The sequence below is a fragment of the Rhinolophus ferrumequinum genome, chromosome 21 (genome assembly GCF_004115265.2).
Source record: "Rhinolophus ferrumequinum isolate MPI-CBG mRhiFer1 chromosome 21, mRhiFer1_v1.p, whole genome shotgun sequence".
Lineage (NCBI taxonomy): Eukaryota > Metazoa > Chordata > Mammalia > Chiroptera > Rhinolophidae > Rhinolophus > Rhinolophus ferrumequinum.
The window spans coordinates 40,405,607-40,425,920 of NC_046304.1; the positions used below are offsets into that span (position 1 = coordinate 40,405,607).

At 45.4% G+C, this 20,314-nt stretch overlaps 1 protein-coding gene across 2 annotated transcripts in view; it reads right to left on the reverse strand.

Moving 5' to 3' along the window:
• Nucleotides 1–16,641, reverse strand: part of GOSR2 (golgi SNAP receptor complex member 2) — a 149,807-nt gene extending 133,166 nt beyond the window's left edge. The window contains exon 1 of one of the 2 annotated variants that reach the window (XM_033090359.1): nt 16,363–16,641. Coding sequence is in view for 1 of the 2 variants with exons in the window: in XM_033090355.1 (XP_032946246.1) it covers nt 16,575–16,603 (29 nt within the window). In the remaining variant the exon portion in view is untranslated. The remainder of the gene's footprint in view (nt 1–16,362) is intronic. The other variant, XM_033090355.1, reaches the window with a different exon arrangement.
• Between the last annotated feature and the right edge of the window lie 3,673 nt (nt 16,642–20,314).

Below are 20,314 nucleotides of genomic sequence, written 5' to 3' on the forward strand. Positions count from 1 at the left end.
ATACCAGGACATGTAGGACTATTCCAAGCTTATAAATCAAATAGTGCAATGTTAAATGTATGGGTTTGGAACTTGCCTTAACTCTCGAGTTGGCTAAGGATGTTGAATCTTCCACAGTCCAGCAGGAGGCTCCACCTCAGCCTCCAGAGCCTTTTGGACCTCAACCTTCTCCAACCCAGGAGGAAGCCTCAGCTCAGCCTCCAGAGCCCCCTAATGAGGCAGAATCTTCTCTAACCCAGCAGGAGACCCCAGCTCAGTTTCCAAAGGAGGTAGAACCTTCAGCAACCCTGCAGGAACAACCAGCTCAACCTCCAGAGCATGATGAACTGAGAGTTTCAACTCCAGCTCAGCCTCCAGAATCCTCCCCGGGTGTCCTAGATCAACCTTCAGTGCATCCTGAGGTGACATTCTCCCCTCTAGGTTCAGGTGCAGCTCATCATCCAATATCGCCTCCTGTCACAAAGAAATCTATGGATCTGGGGCTTTGCCTAACTCCTGAGCCCACTGAAGAGATGAAAACTCCTGGCCAGCAGGAAGCCCCTTCACAGGCCCCTGAGAAGACAAAATCATCTCCAGGCCAGCAGGGGGCCCCAGATCTACCTCCAGAACCCCTTAAGGAGGCAGAACCTTCTCTGACACAACAGGGGGTCCAGGCTCAGCCTTCCGAGGCCCCACAACAGTCTCCAGAACCACCTAAGAAGGTTGTAGTACAACCTCCATTGTATCAGGAGGTGACAGTTCCAACTCAAGGTGAGGGCGAGTATCAGCCTCCAATGTCACTCAGCGTCACAGTTCCCCCTTCGGACCTGGGCCTTGCCGTAACTGCAGAACCTACCACGGAGGCTAAGTCTTCTGCAGCCCTGGCCAAGACTACAGCTCCTTCTCCTAGGCACCTGGAGGTGACACTTCCACATCCAGAGCAGGTTCAGAGCCAGCATCCAAACCCAACTAAAGTCACGTTCAACCTGTGGACCTGGAAGTTACCATTAACTCAGCAACCAGAGTCATCTGAGACACTTCCTGCAACAACTGAGCAGAGTGCTTCCAGAAACATGGACATCTGTAAGCTGTGTGCGTGCACAGGTCTCAGCCCAGAGCAGCGGCTCCACAGAGTGCCTGAGCTCGAGTCCCACAGCTACAACGGCACCTTGACCATCGTGTAAGAATCCCCTTTCCTCACTCCTTCTCTGCATCCTGACTGACATGCAGCCTTTCCCTCAGCGTCTTCCTGGACCTTTCTCACCTCCCCAGCCCCCGTGACTGACTTTCTGTTTTGACTTTAGGCTTGTCAACTATTCCTTATCTTCATTCTCCTTCTTACTGTTGTTCCCCCTTCTCTATTGTTTTACTAATAATAAAGCTTGTAGAAGAAAACAGAGTATCCAAAAACTAGAAACAATCCAGGTGTATATCACCAGAGGATGAATATATACTTCCTGATACATTTAACAAAGGGATACTCCTCAGCAATAACAAGGACCTAATTACCAACATGTAATAATACAAATGAGCCTGGAAAACATTCCTGAGAGGAAGAAGCCACACACAAGATAGTCATATAAATACATTTACATGCAGTTCAATAACAAACAAAACCAATTTATGGTGAAATAAATTAGAACCCTGGTTGCCCGGGGTGGGGTGGGTAGACTGACGGCGAAAGGGCACAAGTGATCTTTCAGGGGTGACGAAAATGATCTTGACACAGTGTGAGTTACAAAGGTGTGTATATTTGTCAAGATTCCATGACCTATACAGTAGGATCTGTACACCTCCCTGTATGTACATGACACCTCAATAAAAAATTTTAAATTATTTTATATTTAAAAAAAGCAACATCAAAAAGAATTTGCCCTGCTCCGTAGCTCCAAAATCCTTGCTATCAGATTTCTGCTCTACTTTGTAGAGAAGAAGTCTTGGGGATTGTACTGAATACAATGTGTGGGTCACAGTCCATGTTTAGGACACGGTTTGAAGTGGCCCAAGACGGAACGACAGAAACACAACTGACCGACACCACACAACGACATAAAACCCCTTATATAATTGTCAGCACCCCGCACCAATAACAAAAGGGTATTTCATTCCTAAACCACCCAGCCAGTACTTCTCTGCTTTCTAATTTTCATTTTTAAGCACATTCAATGTCTCATGAAATAAGTGACTGCTGGGCACACCACACATTACCAACCGTATTTGTACGGATGGCATCTAACTAATGCCCACACCCATTTGTTTAAATGAACATTAACGAGCAACTGAGAGGAGACTAGACAGGTGAGAATGACACGAGGCACCGCGGACGGGAATTCCCACCTCCGTTCCGCCCAGACCGCTGCAAAAGTCTCACGGAGAGGGGTTTCTCCAGTCAGGCTGCTTATTGCCAGAGGAGACCAGAGACGTGTTTCTTCCACAAAAAGGGCGGTAAATGTTAGACGTTTGCTAAAGATTCTGCTTCGCTCTAAAAGCGCAGATCATTTCCTCACTGCCTGGAGTTCAAGTATCAAGCTACGAAAAATCACTTGAAAATTACTATAAATTTCAAAAACAGTATTTGTTTTGAAGCACGAAATAAATTTCCCCAAATCAGCACCCAGCTCCTTCATGATCTCTCCCACGTTCCTTTCAAGTGGTTCAACCAGAAAATTCCCTGACAGGTGCCGTGGGAGGCAGGCGGAAGCAATCAAGTGACAGAAGATAGGTGGTAGTGGGTGTGCAGAGGAAACCGGGTTGGAAACCTCACACCCCAGCCTCCAACGGCCTCACCAGGCTTCCCAGACGTCACTTCTGGTGACCGTGCAGGGAGGGGCAGCAGTGGCGTGCCCCCCTCAGCGATAGCGGACTTCGGCAGGAAGCTAACATTTGCTTTCACAAGAAGCTCTAACCCTCCCTGGTCGACATTGTGTGACATGGTCAGTCCTGCCCTAACGGGTGTTTCTGAGATGTGGGAAGGAGGCCAGTAGTTTTCTACAGAAAGGGCAGATGAATCAACACGTGCCAGTTTAGATCACGCAGGCGGCTGTTCTGAAAGGGGGCGCCGCGAAGCTGTCAGAGACCACACTTCAGACCATCAGCACTGCAGCCATCAGCAGGGAGTCAGTGTCCCTCGGGGCTCGCCTGACCTCCCTGGTAAAGGCGGCAGAAATGTCCTCACTCCGCAGAGCTGACAGGCTCCATGTGGTGCAACAAACACTAAGATAAAGCTCACGCTTCCGAGTGACTGTGTCTCACAGCTCAGTGGCTGGGAGTGCTTCGTTCTCAGGGCCCCACGCCCTGATAACAAGCACAGCCCACACCCCGTTATCCATCAGGGCTGATACAGGAAAAGGGCTGAGGCTGAGACATCACCACTGACATCCAGTCTGTGTAATGTTTCTGCAAACCACGCCCAGGGGTTGGGGCCTCAGCCTGTGGGGCGGGGCTTCTAGCAAAACCTGGGACTTAAGGGAGATACGGAGTCCTGGGGAGCAGCAGCACGTGCCCCAGAAGCTGTCTGCTGCTAATCAACCAGGGCAGCCCCAGGGCCCACCCCTGGGGATTCAGTTCCTGCAGCACAAAAGGTCGCGGTTCTAAGGCAGCCCCGGGGCCCTACGGGAAAACACCCGAGAGTGAGGCACCAAAGTACGGCCACGTCTTCCTTCTCATCACAGTGGATTCTACAGCAGAAATGCATCGTCTCTTACTGATTCCTCAGACCAGCAGTCACTTTCATACAAGTTCAGTAAATGGTAAAAGGGCCTGGATACCAAAAGATGTCCTATGTCATGATTCGGCTCAAGCACGAGAAACACCGACTGGCAAAGGGAATTTGGTTACTTTTGCTTCAAAATTCTCAGCGCCCACAGGAAGGATCCCAACTCAGGGGCTCTGTCTCACCATCACAGTATCACAATTTGGGGACACGTAACCAAACGTAAACGCAGGTACCAAACTGTTGGATGAGGGCAAAACAAGAGGCCTTCTCCCTGTACCCCGGGGGGGCCCCCACCTTCAAGGTCAGTCTCTGGGATCTCAGTCCCTCCAGAATACTGTGCCTGCTTCCAATGAGGTCATCCATGCCATGGTGAATGATCTGGAGGGAGGAGTTAAACTGCAGGGATTCATCCATTGGTATGGTGGTGGCAGAGTCCTGTGAAAGAAACGCAGGCACTTGATTAACTGCTTGCTGGCAGCTCCTGCGGTCCCAGCACGTCTGACTGCTCTGCCTTTTGGCCAAGGCCAAGCCAGAACAGCCAGAGGGAACGGTGCAAGAACCAGAGGCGCCTAACAGGGAAGAAAAGGCACAGCGAAGGTCTGGGGCGGCCTGTGTCCACGCTCCTCAGTCTGTTACTCTCCAAATGAGATCCACTGCACACGTCGTGCTAATTCCTGCCTCTGCATCATTACACTCACTTAGGGAAAACTCTGTTCCTTCAAGACCTCACTCGGCTCCTCTGAAAGCTTTCTCTGAAACTCACTAACCCAGCTTGTTCCAAATGTTCCCTTACTGGGCTTCCCCTTAATATGGTGTTCAGTATTCGCTTTTGTTCTTTAGCTATTTTACCCATAAGTTATCCTCCGATTAGACTGAGAATAAGGATAGAAGGAACTGTGCTTTCTGTTGAAGGCCTACGGGTGTTCAGATGGGACTAGTCTCCCAAGCAGGCAAGAAAAGTCTGTACAAAAGGAGGGGAGACGAAAACTAATACTGACCAAGTACTTTGCACTTTGCACGCTCACTACCCTGAGCTCACTTGTTCCTCATCCTCACCTTACGAGGTGGTTACTACATTATCCCCATTTTTGAGAAGAAGAAACTGAAGCCCAGACAGGTGGAATAACATGCCCAAGACCTCGCAGAGCTGCTAAGTCCGGCAGGCATGGATCGGTACTGAGTGTAGAGCCAGCTCTCTTAACCGTCCTGTGGGAGAAACACCACAGCCAATCCTAGGCTGGCTCTAACTTTACACTGACGTAGATACACTCAACCAGACTGTACACAGAAACAAGTCACGAGCAGCCGTAATACTGTTCTCTTACCGCCTCCTGACAATCACAAATTCTTTTGCCAACCCGGGCCATTTTTACTTTTCATCATCACAAAGATGTTAAACCACTTTTCCTTTGCTGTTCAAGTGAAAAATCATTTTTCATGTACACATTTTCACTCCCCCTTGCTCACGCAGGCGTTTCTCACGGGAAGGAGTCATCATTTTTTCACACGCTTTATTCTCAGCATCTTAAGTGCTGGTCTGCAGACAGCTAATGCTCACGGGAGCACGAGACTCCAGTGTTTGAATGAGTCTATTAGAGGCTTCATGCACTTACTTGGCAAGCATTTGTTAAATGCCTTTTATATATGAATCTGTCTTACCCTCCCACCTGAAAGGCCCTTCTCTCTCAGAAAAATGTATGATAACTCCAGATCACAGAATAATGAGAAGTTCATGCAGAAAGTCAGTTTTTATTAATAGCCCACAGTATTTACAGCACCACACCAGGCTGGTAAGACACAAAGTAATTCTCAGCTATCATCTCAGGCCTAAAAGTGGCCTGAACAACCAATGCCATAACTATCAAAAGCCCACCCTACATCTTTTAGTGAGTCGTATAGTTCATGACACTCTGAAAGTCGGCTATCTTACCACTACACTACCGACACGTCTTCATCACACTTTTCAATTGTTAGTAATTGGCACTTGACGGCTTGCTCTAGGGAAACAAACTACAGAGGCTCATCCTAAAACCCTTGGGGAAAGTGTGGACACAGCAGAGAGACTTAAATACCTGCACTATGGGAAGTGATTGTACGCTTTGAAACCTAAGACCTCTAGAAAATGAACATCTCTATGAAAAAAACCAAAATACCAAAAAAAATGAATAAATAAACAACAAAAATCCTAACAAAATCTCCCTTATTTGCTGGACTATATAATGCAGGACACCAGAAGGCCAGCCTGCTCTACAGCCATGTGCAGGAAATGAGCCTGAGCCCCCAGGGCAGGGACAAGAGTGCTCTACAAACTCAAATACGCAAACCTACAGGCCACTTTCAAACACGCTCACGTCAAGCAATCCGTCTACAGACAAATTCCTCCAAATGGCTGCTCAGACGAGAGACGAAAACATTTTAATGCATCTGACACTGGAACCACACACACACACACAGCGTAATGGCCATTGCCTGAAGGCAGCTTGGAAATGCTGCCCTCACTACAGATGGTCGAAGTTCTAATCATCTGTCTCTATCTGATCAGAAAAACGTTTCCAGCATGTCAACTGTGACCTCTCTGCAGCGGCCCAGTCACACCAGGTAATTTTCACCTCTGCCCATTTCCTCAGGTTAACTGCTTCCTCTGCAGGTTTCTGTGTTAGAAAAGAGATTCCCTGTGTAGGTATAGTCTCTGAGGCAAGCACAAAGTCCACTGCCATTTCTAGCTGGTCTCCTCCTCATCGGCCTGCTTCAGACACCCCCTAAGAGGATGAAGCTCAGAGACCTGAGCTCCAGCTCCAACAGCTGTCAAGTTCCTGCAGACCCCCACCCAGGCGCCTGGCTTACATTGGTGGTGAAGGTGCAAGACAGAAGCTCCTCTTGCTGTCTCTCCTGCTGCTCCTTTGTGTATCGCCGATGCTGGAAGTTTCTGAGAGCAGTCTGCAGGTCTGGACATCTTACTTTAACTGGTCGACACGACTAGAATTGAAAGAGAAAGAGATTCAATTCCAGAAACCCAGGGCAGCACAATTTGAGGTCACCAGGCTTTATATTCAGGAAAGAACACATTTTCTCACTTCTCTCTATACCACTTCATGCTATCCCTCCCCCAAATAATCGGAGTTTGACCAATGATGTTGAAACTAAAGAAGTAGCTTGTGGTTAAAGTAGGGTTGCAGCACACGAGATTCCAGCAGCTTTACTTAAATACCTGCTGGTCTCTGATTCTGGATGCATGACAGGGAACAGGTGACAGGAAGCAGGCTCGATGACCTCTTCCTGACCTGCTATGGATTATATCGCTCTCCTGGAAGAAGCCCAAGGGCATCTTTGGAGTAAAGCATCAACAAAGTTTCATAACACTTTTGGGAGCAGGGGCTGGGGTAGAGGTGGTGAGAGTGGTTTCATTTTAATTTCAAGAGGGAGTATCAAACATTAGATCGGTATTTCATTACAAATAGACTGACTGAAGTGATTAAGAGCAAGATTCATTTCAACCCAAGAATGTAACGAGAACCAAAGGGCAAAGTAAACGCACTGGCAGCACTAGGCTTCAAGTGGCCATGGGTCTGGTCAGAAAAACAGCACCGGAGGCAGAATTTCAAAGTGACACAGATGGGTAAGGAGACACAAGACTTTCTGAGCCACTAACCTCACAGACGTTTTATTTTGAGAGAGTATCACTCAAACAGAATTGTGCGCTTTATGGAGACTTGATCTTTGCACAGTCTCAATTTTTCAATGTGCAAATGGAGATTCACACCATTTGATAGCCCCCCCACCCCCCGGGAGAAAGGCCTGTGTTGGGGGCCTGGGGTGTCACAGCACTCACAGTTTGGCATTCTGTCTTTTGTTAGGGGGGCTCCTTGCTGGATAAAATCTCCAGACGTTCTAGATGGCTGAATATCTGGTCTATGCTTGCTTGGATTTTGTTTTCTACTACTGTACAAAAAGAAAATAATAAGAATCGCTGGAAAAAAGACAATGAACTTAAATGAGAGTGATAAATCAAACATAATCTTTTTTCCATATCCAACAGACTCAGAAATATGTGTTTCAAAAGGAGAAAAAGCATACACTAATGAATAATGTAACAAATTTTAAGTTATACTAAGAGACTCTGTAAATGTTGTTTCAAATATAAATAGCAGTTAATGCCATAACAATGCCAATTTTTTAACAAGCTGGGGTAAATCTGTAGAAATAAATTTCTCGCCTTTAGAAAATAAAACGAACATTAAAAGGTTATACAAATAAATTTTTGAAGCAAAATGCAGTATTTTCTGATACAGAAGAAGGTCTCTTTTCCTTTGCGATTATTTTCCAATATGGACTGTAAATATCTAGTAGAAAGACTGACAATTGAATTCCCTCCAATCATGAGGTTAAAAGAAAGCACAAAGGGGAGGATTAGTAATTGAACACAGAGAAGAGTTCCCTTAAGGCTTCCCATAAGAATGTGCGGGCTGATGTTGCAGCCCCCAGTGTAGACCAATATCGTTAGGAAAGAAGCCACAGAGGTAAAGATATGATAAATACAGTCATTTTCCTTATCCCTTGTGATAAAGAGTCAAAATGACCTCTTTTCCATTCCTAATCTCGTAACAATAGATTGTCGGGAAGGCAAACAAAGTCGATGGACACAAACTAAACCGTGCCCAAAAGAAGGCACCCAGACTGCTTCTTGCCCCAGAAAGAAATGACAGCAATGTCACTTTCCTAGGTCAGCTAGAACAAGGAGGGGAGGGAAGCAAGACAAGAGGTACTTTTGAGGCTGCAGAAAGGAGACAGGAGGAAACAGGAGAAATGCGCATGGTGACAGCCAAGCAGTGAGGTGACGAGACAGTTTCTGCAGTGTGTGGGTCAGCAGGAATATCTGCACGGCCAACGCAGGAAAAGGACCTATTCTTAATAGAAAAGAAACTAAAAAAGACAAAGCAGCTCTCTTCTCCAAAGAAACCATGGTGTTTTCCGAAACTAATTAATATTGCCATTCATTTCTGAATAACTGTCCTAAAAAGCCACCAATCTCAGCTCAGAAGAAATGTCCAATTCCAGTTACACATCTGACTTTTTGTGGAGCACATTCCTCTAAGGACTAGGTAATTAGATTAAGGCAAATGGGGGGGGAGGACTTCCACTCCCACGGGGCCATGTCAAGTTGAGTGGAGGGGCAATGGGGGTGAGACTTGGGGGATTCCAAAGCACAAGCAGGGAAACCGGTGACTGCGCCATAGGATTTTCTGTAACGTAACAACAGAACTCATTCCACGCTGAATCACTAAGCCTCCGAGGCAGAAATGCAGTCAGGAAACCCAGCCCTTGAGCACCACGTCACCAGAGAAAGGACTGTGGTCTCCACAGCTAAGTACTCACAGTGCACAGACTGCTTGTCTGCTGTCTCCAGGCGTCCCATGTGAGACTGGATCTCATGGACCTGCCTGTCAAAGGAAGAGGGAGGAAACGAGTGAGACAGGAGCGATCACAGCGCTTCAGTCAGGAAAGACTCTTCCGACGCCAACATGTAACTGACTGAAATGAAATGGCCAGTGTCACTGAACTGTACAATGTGTTATGTGACACTTCAGGCCACCCGTTTTGGCAGGGTTTGTACTATGGTAACATTAGTATAAATACTACCGACTGGCGCCATTTACTGAGCGCTTAGCACCTGAGACATTCTGCAAAGTCCACAGCCTATGAGGAAAGTACATTACCATTCTCACTTTATACATAAGACGACTGAAGTCCAGAAAGGTTATGTAACTTGTTCAAGGTCACAAAGCAAATGATAAACCTCGATCTGGACCCAGCCAATCTCGCTCTGTTGTTTGACCCAATGTGCTGAGCACTGGTCTGTACTAGGGGGAGTCAAAGGGCAACAGAGATATAATCCTTGTCCTTGAGAACGATGTGATTAGGAACACAGGCCAGAGAGACAAGAAAAGTCCCGAGAAGACTTAAGAGAACCCTCACACATACGAGCGTAACAAACAGAAAGCTGAAGAGCTCAGCGCAGTGGTGCCAAGGCGAGTGATGGAACGGGCTGGGCCGAGAAAGAGGAAGCTGGAAGGAGTTTTGCGGGTGATGGAGTTCTCAACATCGTTTTGAAGGGAACACGATTTGGTGACGGGACATATGAAGATGGTACGCAAAAAGGCATACAAGGCACGTCATGGGGGTTATGAGCAGGCTGGCCTGCCAGGAAGAGGGTCGGGGTCAGAAGGGAGAGGGGATGAGGCGATTAGTTGGAGGAAACCGTCAGAGGAAGGTCCTCAAAGATAGGGATCTCCTGTTTGGGAAACATCTTTCCCTGGCGATGAGGCAGCTGCCATCTCATTTGGAAATGCAACACTGTACCCAGGCCCTCCGGCGTGGTCCCAGACATCAGGCGCAGAGCACTCTCTGGAGGCTCCCCAGGGCTTGGCCAAGGTCAGCCTCAGAACCCTTCCTAGGGGTCCCTGGGACGAGTCCCTGCAATATTCCTACGCTACCCCCAACCACCACCTCCTGGTGCTTACCGTCTCTCGGTGTTAGAGCCACATGACGGGGGCCTGCTGAGTTCTTACAGGATCCCCAACCCCGAGGGAAAGGCCAGCACCCATCCTCCACCATGAGCACCGCAGACTGGGACCCCAAATGCACAGACACGAGCCAGGACCCAAATTTGCTTTCGACTTGCCTCTAGTCTTTTCCAGGGCTTTACTGCAGCCTCTAACCATGACCCATGGTGCCAGAAGCAAGGCCAGCCCTCGAATGACTCCCACAGTGCTCCTGGGCAAGACCCGTGGCCCCGAGGGGTAACTAGAGGTCACCACTAGAGTCTGTGAGACCAGACTGTACTTCAGGAAGGCAGGTCCGGACATTTGAGAACGGGGCACGTGGAGACAGGAGGCAGATGTAGGCCTGCTACTCGAGGTAACCAACATCGGGATCGGGGTACCCGTAGAAACAGCTATAGAGGACTGGATGGTAACACTGACAGAAAGGACATTAGGGCTTTCCTGGAGGCTGGAGGTAGGCGGTGAGGGTAATTTTCAGAGGTAGCTTACCAGAGAAAAATCTGAAAATTGGTGGCATTATTGGTAGGAACAGGAAGGTCCTAAAAAAAGGGGGGAGAATAGCCAAGACACTCTGAACAGGTATGAAAGGGATGACTTGTCCTACCTGCTATTAAGACTATTACAGAGACTTACTTAAAACGATCTAGTAGTGTGCAGAGAGAGACAAAGATAGACAAACTCTAATCCCTAACCCTGACGCAAGAGGAAAGAATATAGGCCAGAAACAGTCCTACATATTTGGGGAATTGGTGACATAAATCGGTGGGAAAACAATGGACTTAGGTAAACGCTGACGGCTCAGTTTGTTACCCACAGGGAAAAACGATGCCTCACGTAATATACAAAAATAAACTCAAGATGCTTTACAACCTAAATGTAAAAAGGAAGGCTTTCAAACTTTCTGAAGAAAATATAAATGTGCATATTATGACTTAGATAAAGGATGGATTTCATAAATGAAACAAAAACCAAAACTACCCTCCCAAACCACCACAAACCGCAGAACAAAAGACTGATACATTTGACTGAATTAAAACAAAAGCTTTTTTACACGAAAGAATAAGACAAGCAGACTGGAAGATACCTGCAGCAAATAACAAAAGGCTAATTTCCAAAATATGTAACAAACTGCTACAAATCAAGAGGAAGTCAAATAAAGCAGTTTCTCTTTTACAGGGCAAAGGGCAACTGACAGAAAAGGAAACCCAAATGGTCAATAAATATATGAAGAGATGCGCAACTTGACTAGTCATCAGGCAGATGCAAATTAAAAACAATGAGATAACACATTTCTCCCATTTGATTGACAAATATTTTAAAGTTTGATAACACACATTGATAAGGACGGGGAGAAACAAGAACTCTCATACACGGTAGAAACACTTTTAATAGATTTCTGACAATAACTGAGTCAAATATATGTATATCCTACGACCCAGTATTCCACTTCTAGGAACATGCATGCACTCAACAGGGAAGAGAATGGCTGTGGGAGCTTTCAATTCTACTTGTGTCTTTAAATCGATGACCTGAAGCATGTGTACTAAATTAAGTCCTAACACATGGCTTATATAATTCTTTATTTTTATATGTTTGAACTATTTCATGGATAAAATAAATCATAATTTTTCAGATGCAGAGTCAATGGTTTAACAAGTATTATCATTCATTTATTTACTCACTCAGCCATTCACTCATTTACTCATTCAACAAAAATGTGAGATACACAATCCCAACAGTCCACAGGGCAAGAGGGAAATAAAACCACAGGTGTGTCCATAGTGGGAAAGGAGCGACACACTGAGGATACCACCGTCAGTTTATACTGATTTCAAGAGGCATTTGATAGTTTCACATGATACCTTATGATAAATATGGAGTGACAACACTGCAGACTGAGGGAGTGGTTTCCAGTGTGCCACCACAGCCCTGCCTTGGGCTCCACGTTTTGTTCGCTATTTTTAAAAATCAACTTATGTTTATGAAATTTGCACGATTCTGTGCTATAATGAGGGATCCTGTACAACAAAACAAACGTTAACATTTTCCATTTAGGCCAAAACAGTAGGATAAAATTTGTCAGGCATGAAAAGCATTTGACTTTAGATTTTTAAAAAAGTCAAATGCACACTCCAGAATGGCATCCAATCCTGGGAGCAGTCTGCTAAAGGGACCCTATCAATGAAAGGTTTCCCCCAACGGGAGACGAACAGGATGATGGGGAAGAGTTTAGAAGTCAAATCATAAAGAAGAACGGTCAAAAGAGCTAGTGATACTGAGCCTCTTGGACAAGAAAAGGAAAAACAAAAGTAAAACGGGCAGCTGGTGCTCTTCGTTTTATCTAGGGTTGACCTACAGCAAGAGGAAGGGGCTTGCTCTCTGTTGCTGCTCCTTAAGGGAGACCCAGGACTAAAAGGTACAAATACAGTTCAAGATGACAGATTTCAGCTCAATACAAGGAAAAAAAAAACCCAACAAGAACAATTATGAACTATCTGTTCAAGAAAAGGAAAACACAGAAGAGCTGCTGTATGTTTAAAGGGTGTACAAGGCCTGCCCTGGGTGCTATAGAGGCTCTTCCTGTCCAAAGTGAGTTGGCATGGAAGGTCTTGCCTGTGCCTGTCACTTCCTAAATTCTACGAGAACGGTGAGAGAGATGAGGCAAACACCCACAAAACCCCAGAAACACTCAGCTAGTTTCTACTATTTTCTAAGCCCAAAAGAATAAACTTTAGGAAATTGCAGGGAAACAGTACTGACTTTCCCCCATCCAATCTGTTTGCTTCAAATGAACTAGAAAAGATATAGCCAATAAAGTGATTCCGATCTCTACATTTCATGCCTGAGAGGAAACATATGCAAAACAACAAAGCAAGTACGCATGGCATGGTGGGAGCTCCTACATGCCAAGTGAAAAATCTGTTTTAAACTGAACTGGGAATTCGAACACACTCGAAGCCAGTAAGGAATAGATGATACACAAGTACGCATGGCTCGGGTGTGTGGACATTAGAAATCAGACGTCCTAGCCCCATCCAGCATGGGGTCCTTGATGGGCTTGGGAGATGACATAACAAAGCAGAGACCTAGCGGCAAGTAAGCAAGGGTCACTGTTGCTGAGTTTTTAAAAAGGGTCTGTAGATCTAGTAAGAATTTTAAAAATTCTTTAAAAAGAATTGCTTTTAAAAGTCTATCCATGCTGCCTCTGACCACCATAAGCAGGAAACAAAGTTTTGGAGTTAAAAGATCTGGGTTGAAGTTCTAGTTCCACTATGTACTAGCTGAGGAACACTGAACAAATCATTTAACTCCTTTATGCCTCAGTTTCCTCAACTGTAAGTAGGGATACTAATAATCACAATTATTTAAAGGGTGGTAGATCTCAAAATAGAAGCCTGGCTATTGGCTCCTCTATAAAGTTCACTCTAATGTATTAAGTGTAAAATGTTTATTCGGCTTATTTTCTTCCCATTCGTTCTTCAGGCAGTTCAGGAGTTTCTAAGATACCTAAATGTTTATCTAAGTGCAATGTACTTTCAGGGACACAGCAAGAGATAATCACAAATTGGGATCAAAGTTCCAGTAAAATTAATATGTTCAGTTACTGTTGTGTCACTTCAGCCACACTCATTGATTTCTGAGAATGCAGAAGTGCATTTCTGATGCTCCCAGGGCTCCATGCGTTTCCTTTGAAAGACACTCAATCACTCGTATCACGGAGCTGAAAGGAGCCTTACAGCTTAACCAGCCCCAAACAATCATTTTATAAAGAAAACGAGGCGAAGAGGTCTCGAGCAGGAACTCCCACGGGTTTAGTATTTGAGGAGAAAGGCAGATCAGAATAGAGTGCAGCAGGAAAAGAAGGTAAATTCCTTGAGGGGAGGGCTGTACTACCAGCACTGAGAACGGTGCCTAGCACATAGTAGGTACTCCATATTCGCTGAATGAATCAGTGACTGCATAATAGAGGGCCTAAAAGCGACAGCCCAAATTTGGCCCACTGCCTGTTTTTGTAAAGTTTTACTGGAATACACTCAGATCCATTTGCTTACACATTGTCTATGGCGGCCCTCGTGCCATACCAGTACAGCTGAGTAGCTGTCACAGAGACTGTCTGGCCTGCAGAGCCTACAACATCCATTACGTGGCCCTGGACAGAAAAAGGTGGCGAGCTCTGCTATGGAGTCCAAGGGTACGTTGTTTGTCGGAGGCCTGCAAAGGTAAGTAGTTCATCGACACTCCACAAATCTTGTTTGGGACACCATTTAGTACTCCTCTTCTCCGGAAGTTTACACAAAATTGAGCTACTGAGATTTCTCTGTGATCAGCTACCCGCTGCACTGATAACAAGTATAGTCTGAGATTCTCTAAATAAAATTATTCTTGAGAATAAACTGGTCACGGCCTCCTCAGCAACGTCCTTGAACCACATCAGCTAACCAGAGGCTGTATAAACTTTAGGCACACGCGGCCCACCCCGCCTTACTATATAAAAGATCTACCGTTTCTTAGTAACATAACCATAATTTTGTGCTTCATTCCTTTTTCAATTGACTCACAGGTCTAGTTTTTTAAGTCCCTTACTGTAATTTTTACATGGGACTAGGACTCTCCAGTGTTAAGAGCAAATCCTGTCATTTTAATACCATTACAAAGTAGGGTCTATATTTTCATCCACCCAAACCAAATACTTCATCACTAAAGTTAAAAAAAAAAAAAAACCCACAAACTAAGAAAATGAAAGAGTAAGAGGATCATCATCCTCTTATTCCTAATGCTCCAAAACATTTATTTTGTTGTGAATTCATTAGGGAGATGGGCCGTATTTTATTTCATTTTCATGAGAACAAAACTACAGCAAAATTGAAAGTTGTTAGAACAGGGTAAGTATAGATATGTACCCAAAAAATTAAAAACAGAGACTCAAACAGATTTACACCAACGTTCGTAGTAGCAGTGTTCACAATAGCCAAAAGGTGTTAATAACCCAAGTGCAAGGCAGCAGATGAATGGATAACAAATTGTTACACACACACACACACACACACACACGGTTATTTAGCCATAAAGAGATGATATTCTGATACATGCTGCTACAACACAGATGAACATTGAAAACATGCTAAGTGAAATAAGCAGACACAAAAGGACATACATTGTACGATTCCACTTACATGACAACTAGAACAGGGAAATTCAGAGACACAGAGTAGAACAGAGGTTACCAGGGGCTTGGGAGGGAGGAATGGGGAGGTAAAGCTTAATGGGTACGTGAGTTTCTGTTTGGGCTGATAAAAAAGTTCTGGAAATGGATAGCTTGTGTGATGGTTACACAATATTGTGAATGTACTTAATGTCACTGAGCTGTACACTTAAAAACTGTTAAATTGGTAAATTTTATGCTATATATATTTTACCACAAAAAAAATGAAATAAATCATAAGGTTTTTTTCCAAAAACAATAGGATAGGCATGATCCCTATTATCATTACCTATTTCAGCAAATTTCAAAAATGAGGGACAATATGAATAAAGGACACTACCAAGGAATTTAAGTTATGAGAAGCTAAATATTCAATTTCCTTAAAGGTAATCTATAACTAGATATGAATAACAAGTAATAATACTGAATGCTACTTACACAGCAATTTCTTTGTACTGTAAATACATAATCTTTAGAATAAACCAAGTCAGAATAAAAGAAAAAAATATTGCAGTGTAGCAGCAACAAGATTAGGGTCAACCAAGAGTAGGGACTGGTACCATTTAGGAGCTTCCAGCTGTAACGAACTTTCTGACATTAGCCCAGTGATGGATCCTTCTAAGTTGCTTAAGCTGATCCTGTTTGTACCGCTCATTTTACCCTCCATCCCTTCCTGCCACACATTAGCTCTCTTTGGGGGACGTTCCTTGACTTTCCCAACTAAACAGTACGTGCAGTTTGATATGTATACAATAAGATATGTATACAATAAGATATGTATACAACAAGATGTGGATACAAACAGTAAACTCCTATGTCTCCCCACGAGCTCTACCAACCCGGGGCATTGACTTGGCAGGTGCACGACAAAGTATTATATCCCGTAGGTGCGACTTTCTCTTCACCTAGTCTACCCAGCAGGTAGTCACGCCTGGAAGATCACAGGAACCATCTGGCCCACCGTCTGGGGACCCAGGGCTAACCCTCCGTCAGCCAGGGAGCTGCCCCCGGCAGCGCCCCGGCAGAGGGGCTCGGCCTCCACGCTGGTGGATGCCCAAGGCCCCAGCCGGGGAGGCCGGCCTCGCCCAGCCTGGCTTCGCCCCACCGGTGCCCTCACTTGTGCGTTTGCTGGTAGAAGGGCTCCATGTCGCCAGCCCCACGGCGTAAGTCCGCCTTCCCAGGGCCAAGTCCTCACAGCCCCACTTCCGGTTTCCGCCTTCCGAACGCAGGACCCTCCCTCTCCTACCGGCTCGGGCTGCCCCCACACTCGCCTTTCTGGTGGTGGTTAAGAGAAAAGGAAAGGGAACGAGAAAAGAGGCCGGGAGAAGAGGTTAAGTGTAGTCAGAGGTTCGCCCTCAGATGGAGGAGAAGGAGTTGTGGGTTTTGGCGAGGGTCTGTCTCCAGCATTGCATCAGGCACTCGCAAGGGCAGTCGCAGAGCACTGACGTGAGATCCTCAGAGCGAGGTTGGAGGCGAATGGGCCAATACCTGCTTTTACCTGCTGGCGGAAGGCTGAAGGGTTCGTGCTGGCCTTCGCGTTAGACTGCTTGATTATGGATCTGGAAATTTCGCCCTTCACTGGAGTCCCTGGCACAAGCACTCCTATCTCAAATTTGTCTGCTCACTTGCCCGCCCACCTACCCCACCACACCCCATTTATCCGTCCCCAATATAGTAAATCTATATTGAATGAATGGTTAATATGTGTCAGGTGTGCTGGCGGGGAGGCGCGGGGCCAGGTTTCTCCTGCCTTCAAAAAGATTGCAGTCTAAGAAAGGAAATAAGATATGTATACAAATAAATGTACAGGTAGCAAGTCCAAAGATACTGAGCCAAGCTGGGATGGGCTCTGGTAGGAGATTCAAGGAAGACAATGGAGGAGATGGCATTTGAGTTAGGACTTGACGGATTTGGACATTTAACCTCTCCACATAGGCCTAACCCATATTTCCATCCTCCCAGGCTTATCTGTGGTTCCTCCCAAGGGAGGAGACGTTCCTCTTCCTTTGACAAGTTGATTCTACTATTTTCCTGTATCCTGGATCACACCCAGTGTCCCAAGAAGAGACTGTCCACCCATGTACATTCTTTCCCTAACATTTTTCCATTTCTCCTAATATTTATTTATTAATGAGCACCCACTATTACAAGGCACAGATATTAGTGGTAGGAATACCAGTAAGACACAGCCCTCAAATCTCTCTGTTGGGAGGGCTAATCATGCCCTTGAGCTATATTATCCGGTCGAATAAGTGCTACAATTGATACAAAGGACCATTTCTCTGGAGAAGAGTACGAAGTATTCATGGACTAAATAACATGAATAGGGCCTTCAAGAATCGATAGCGTTTTTGATTTTCTGATCAAGACGGCAGAGTAGGTAAATGCTGTGCTTACCTTCTCTCATAACCACATCAAAATTACAACTGAACTACGAAACTACCGTCATTGAGAATCACCTGAAGTCGTGCTGAACCAAAACCCTACAACCAAGGACAGGCCGAAGAAGCCACCTCGAGGCTGGGAGGAGGGTCAGAGATGCAGAACAGGCTGGTCCCACACCTGTGTGTGACCATTAAAAATCTGGGGACCTTGACTGCAGAGGTCCCCTTTGGAGGAACAAGGGGTCACAGTGCTGCACCAGGCTCCCCAGCCCAGGGTTCCAGTGCTGGGGATGGAAGTCCCCATAATTTCTGGTTGTGAAAACCATGGAGATTGTGGCTGAGTGGGATGGGGGAACTACACGCTGAGGCTCTCCTCTTGGAGGGCCCGCGCATAGACATACTAACTGTCAGACTCACTCTGAGCTTCAGCGCTGGGGCAGCAGCTCAAAAGATGAGAGGAACATATGGGGAGGAACTGAGTTGTCTGGCTTTAAGATGAGGGCTAGAGGGTCAGCTTTTTCTTGGACGGAGGCATTGTTTCTTTGTTGAGCCCTCCCCCTTCCTCGTGTACAGACACAGGCAGCCACCATATCTGAGTCTTCATCAACCTGGCCAATGCCTTTCATTCGCCTTGCCCCAGTGATTCTGAGACCATGCCACACCCACCTTTTGGGCACACACAAACCACTATCTTGGTTCATGCTGCAGACTTTCCTAAAGTCTCTCAAATGTTCACAAAACCCAAACAAGCGGCATTTGACTTCAGCGTGTCCCATACCTCTGGCCGAGCAGCCCTAAGCCCAGCACTAGCAGCAGCTGGCCTTGGACTCTCAAGGCATCTCCAAGCACAGTGTGGGTGGTGGTCATCTGTGGATTGTGTAGTGGCTCATGCCATGTGGCCCTGGGCAGGGCACAGGCTGCAGCTGAACTGGCCTGCAGCAGGTCCTCTTCCAGGTGGCCCTGGGGTTGGCATGCCCAGTGGCCAGCTTTGAAATGAGCTGGAGCAACACCCAGCCACCTCCAAGGATGACACACCCAAAGGGCACTTTAGGCAGACACCAGAGCCCTGCTAAAGCAAATTCTGCTCCATAAGATCAGCCCCTCCACAACACCTCCTTCACTGTAGTCAAGGCCCGTCCACACAACCAATGAGCCTGAGGATCAATCCCGCGCACTGATGTGCAAACAGCAACCAAGGTTCTTATATAACAGGAGGACACACAGAAGCCACACAAGGGACACACCTGGAGCACCCAGCTCTAGTGACCAGGGATACTATGCCATTGTGCCCCACAAGACACCTACTACATAAGGCCACTCTATTAAGACTGGGAAACATAGCAGCCCTACCTAATATATAGAAACAAACACGGGGAGGCAGCCAAAGTGGGGAGACAAAGAAACATGTCCCAAATAAAAGAATGAACAAAGCTCCAGAAAAAGAACTAAACAAAATGGAGACAAGCAACCTACCAGATGCAGAGTTCAAAACACTAGTTACAAGGATGCTCAATGATCTCAGGGAGAACTTCAACAAAAAGATGGGAAACATAAAAATAGAGATAGAAAACATAAAAAAGAGAACTAGTCAGAAATAAAGAATACAATAACTGAAATGAATACTATATTACAGGAAATCAACTGTAGATAGGATGAAGCAGAAAATCAAATCAATGATTTAGAAGATAAGGTAGCAGAAAACACCCAATCAGAATAGCCAAAAAAAAAAAAAAAAAAAATCCAAGAAAATGAGGACAATTTAAGGGGTCTCTGGGATAATGTCAAGTATACCAATATTTGCATCATAGGGGTACCATAAGGGGAGAGAGAGAGAGAGAGCAAGGAATTTAAAACCTATTTGAAGAAATAATGATGGAACATTTCCCTAACCTGGAGAAGGAAATGGATATTCAAGCCCAGGAAGTGCAAAGTCCCAAACAAGATGAACCCAAACAGGCCCACACCAAGACACATCATAATTAAAATGCCAAAGGTTAAAGACAAAGAAAGAATCTTAAAAGCAGCAAGAGAAAAGCAGATAGTTACCTACAAGGTAGCTCCCATAAGATTGTCAGTTGATTTCTCAACAGAAACTTTGCAGGCCAGAAGGGATTGGTATGAAATATTCAAACTGATGAAAAGCAAGGACCTACAACTGAGATTACTCTACCCAGCAAAGCTATTATTTAGAATTGAAGGACAGATAAAGAGCTTCCCAGACAAGAAAAAGCTAAAGGAGTTCATCACCACCAAACCAATATTACAAAGAACGTTAGAGGGACTTTTTTAAGATGAAAAAAAAGAAAAAGATAAAAAATATGAATAATAAAATGGCAATAACTACATATCTATCAACAATTACTTTTATTGTAAGTGGATTTAATTCTCCAATCAAAAAACATAGGGTGGCTAAATGGATAAGAAAACAAGACCCATACATATGCTGCCTACAAAAGACTCACTTCAGATCAAA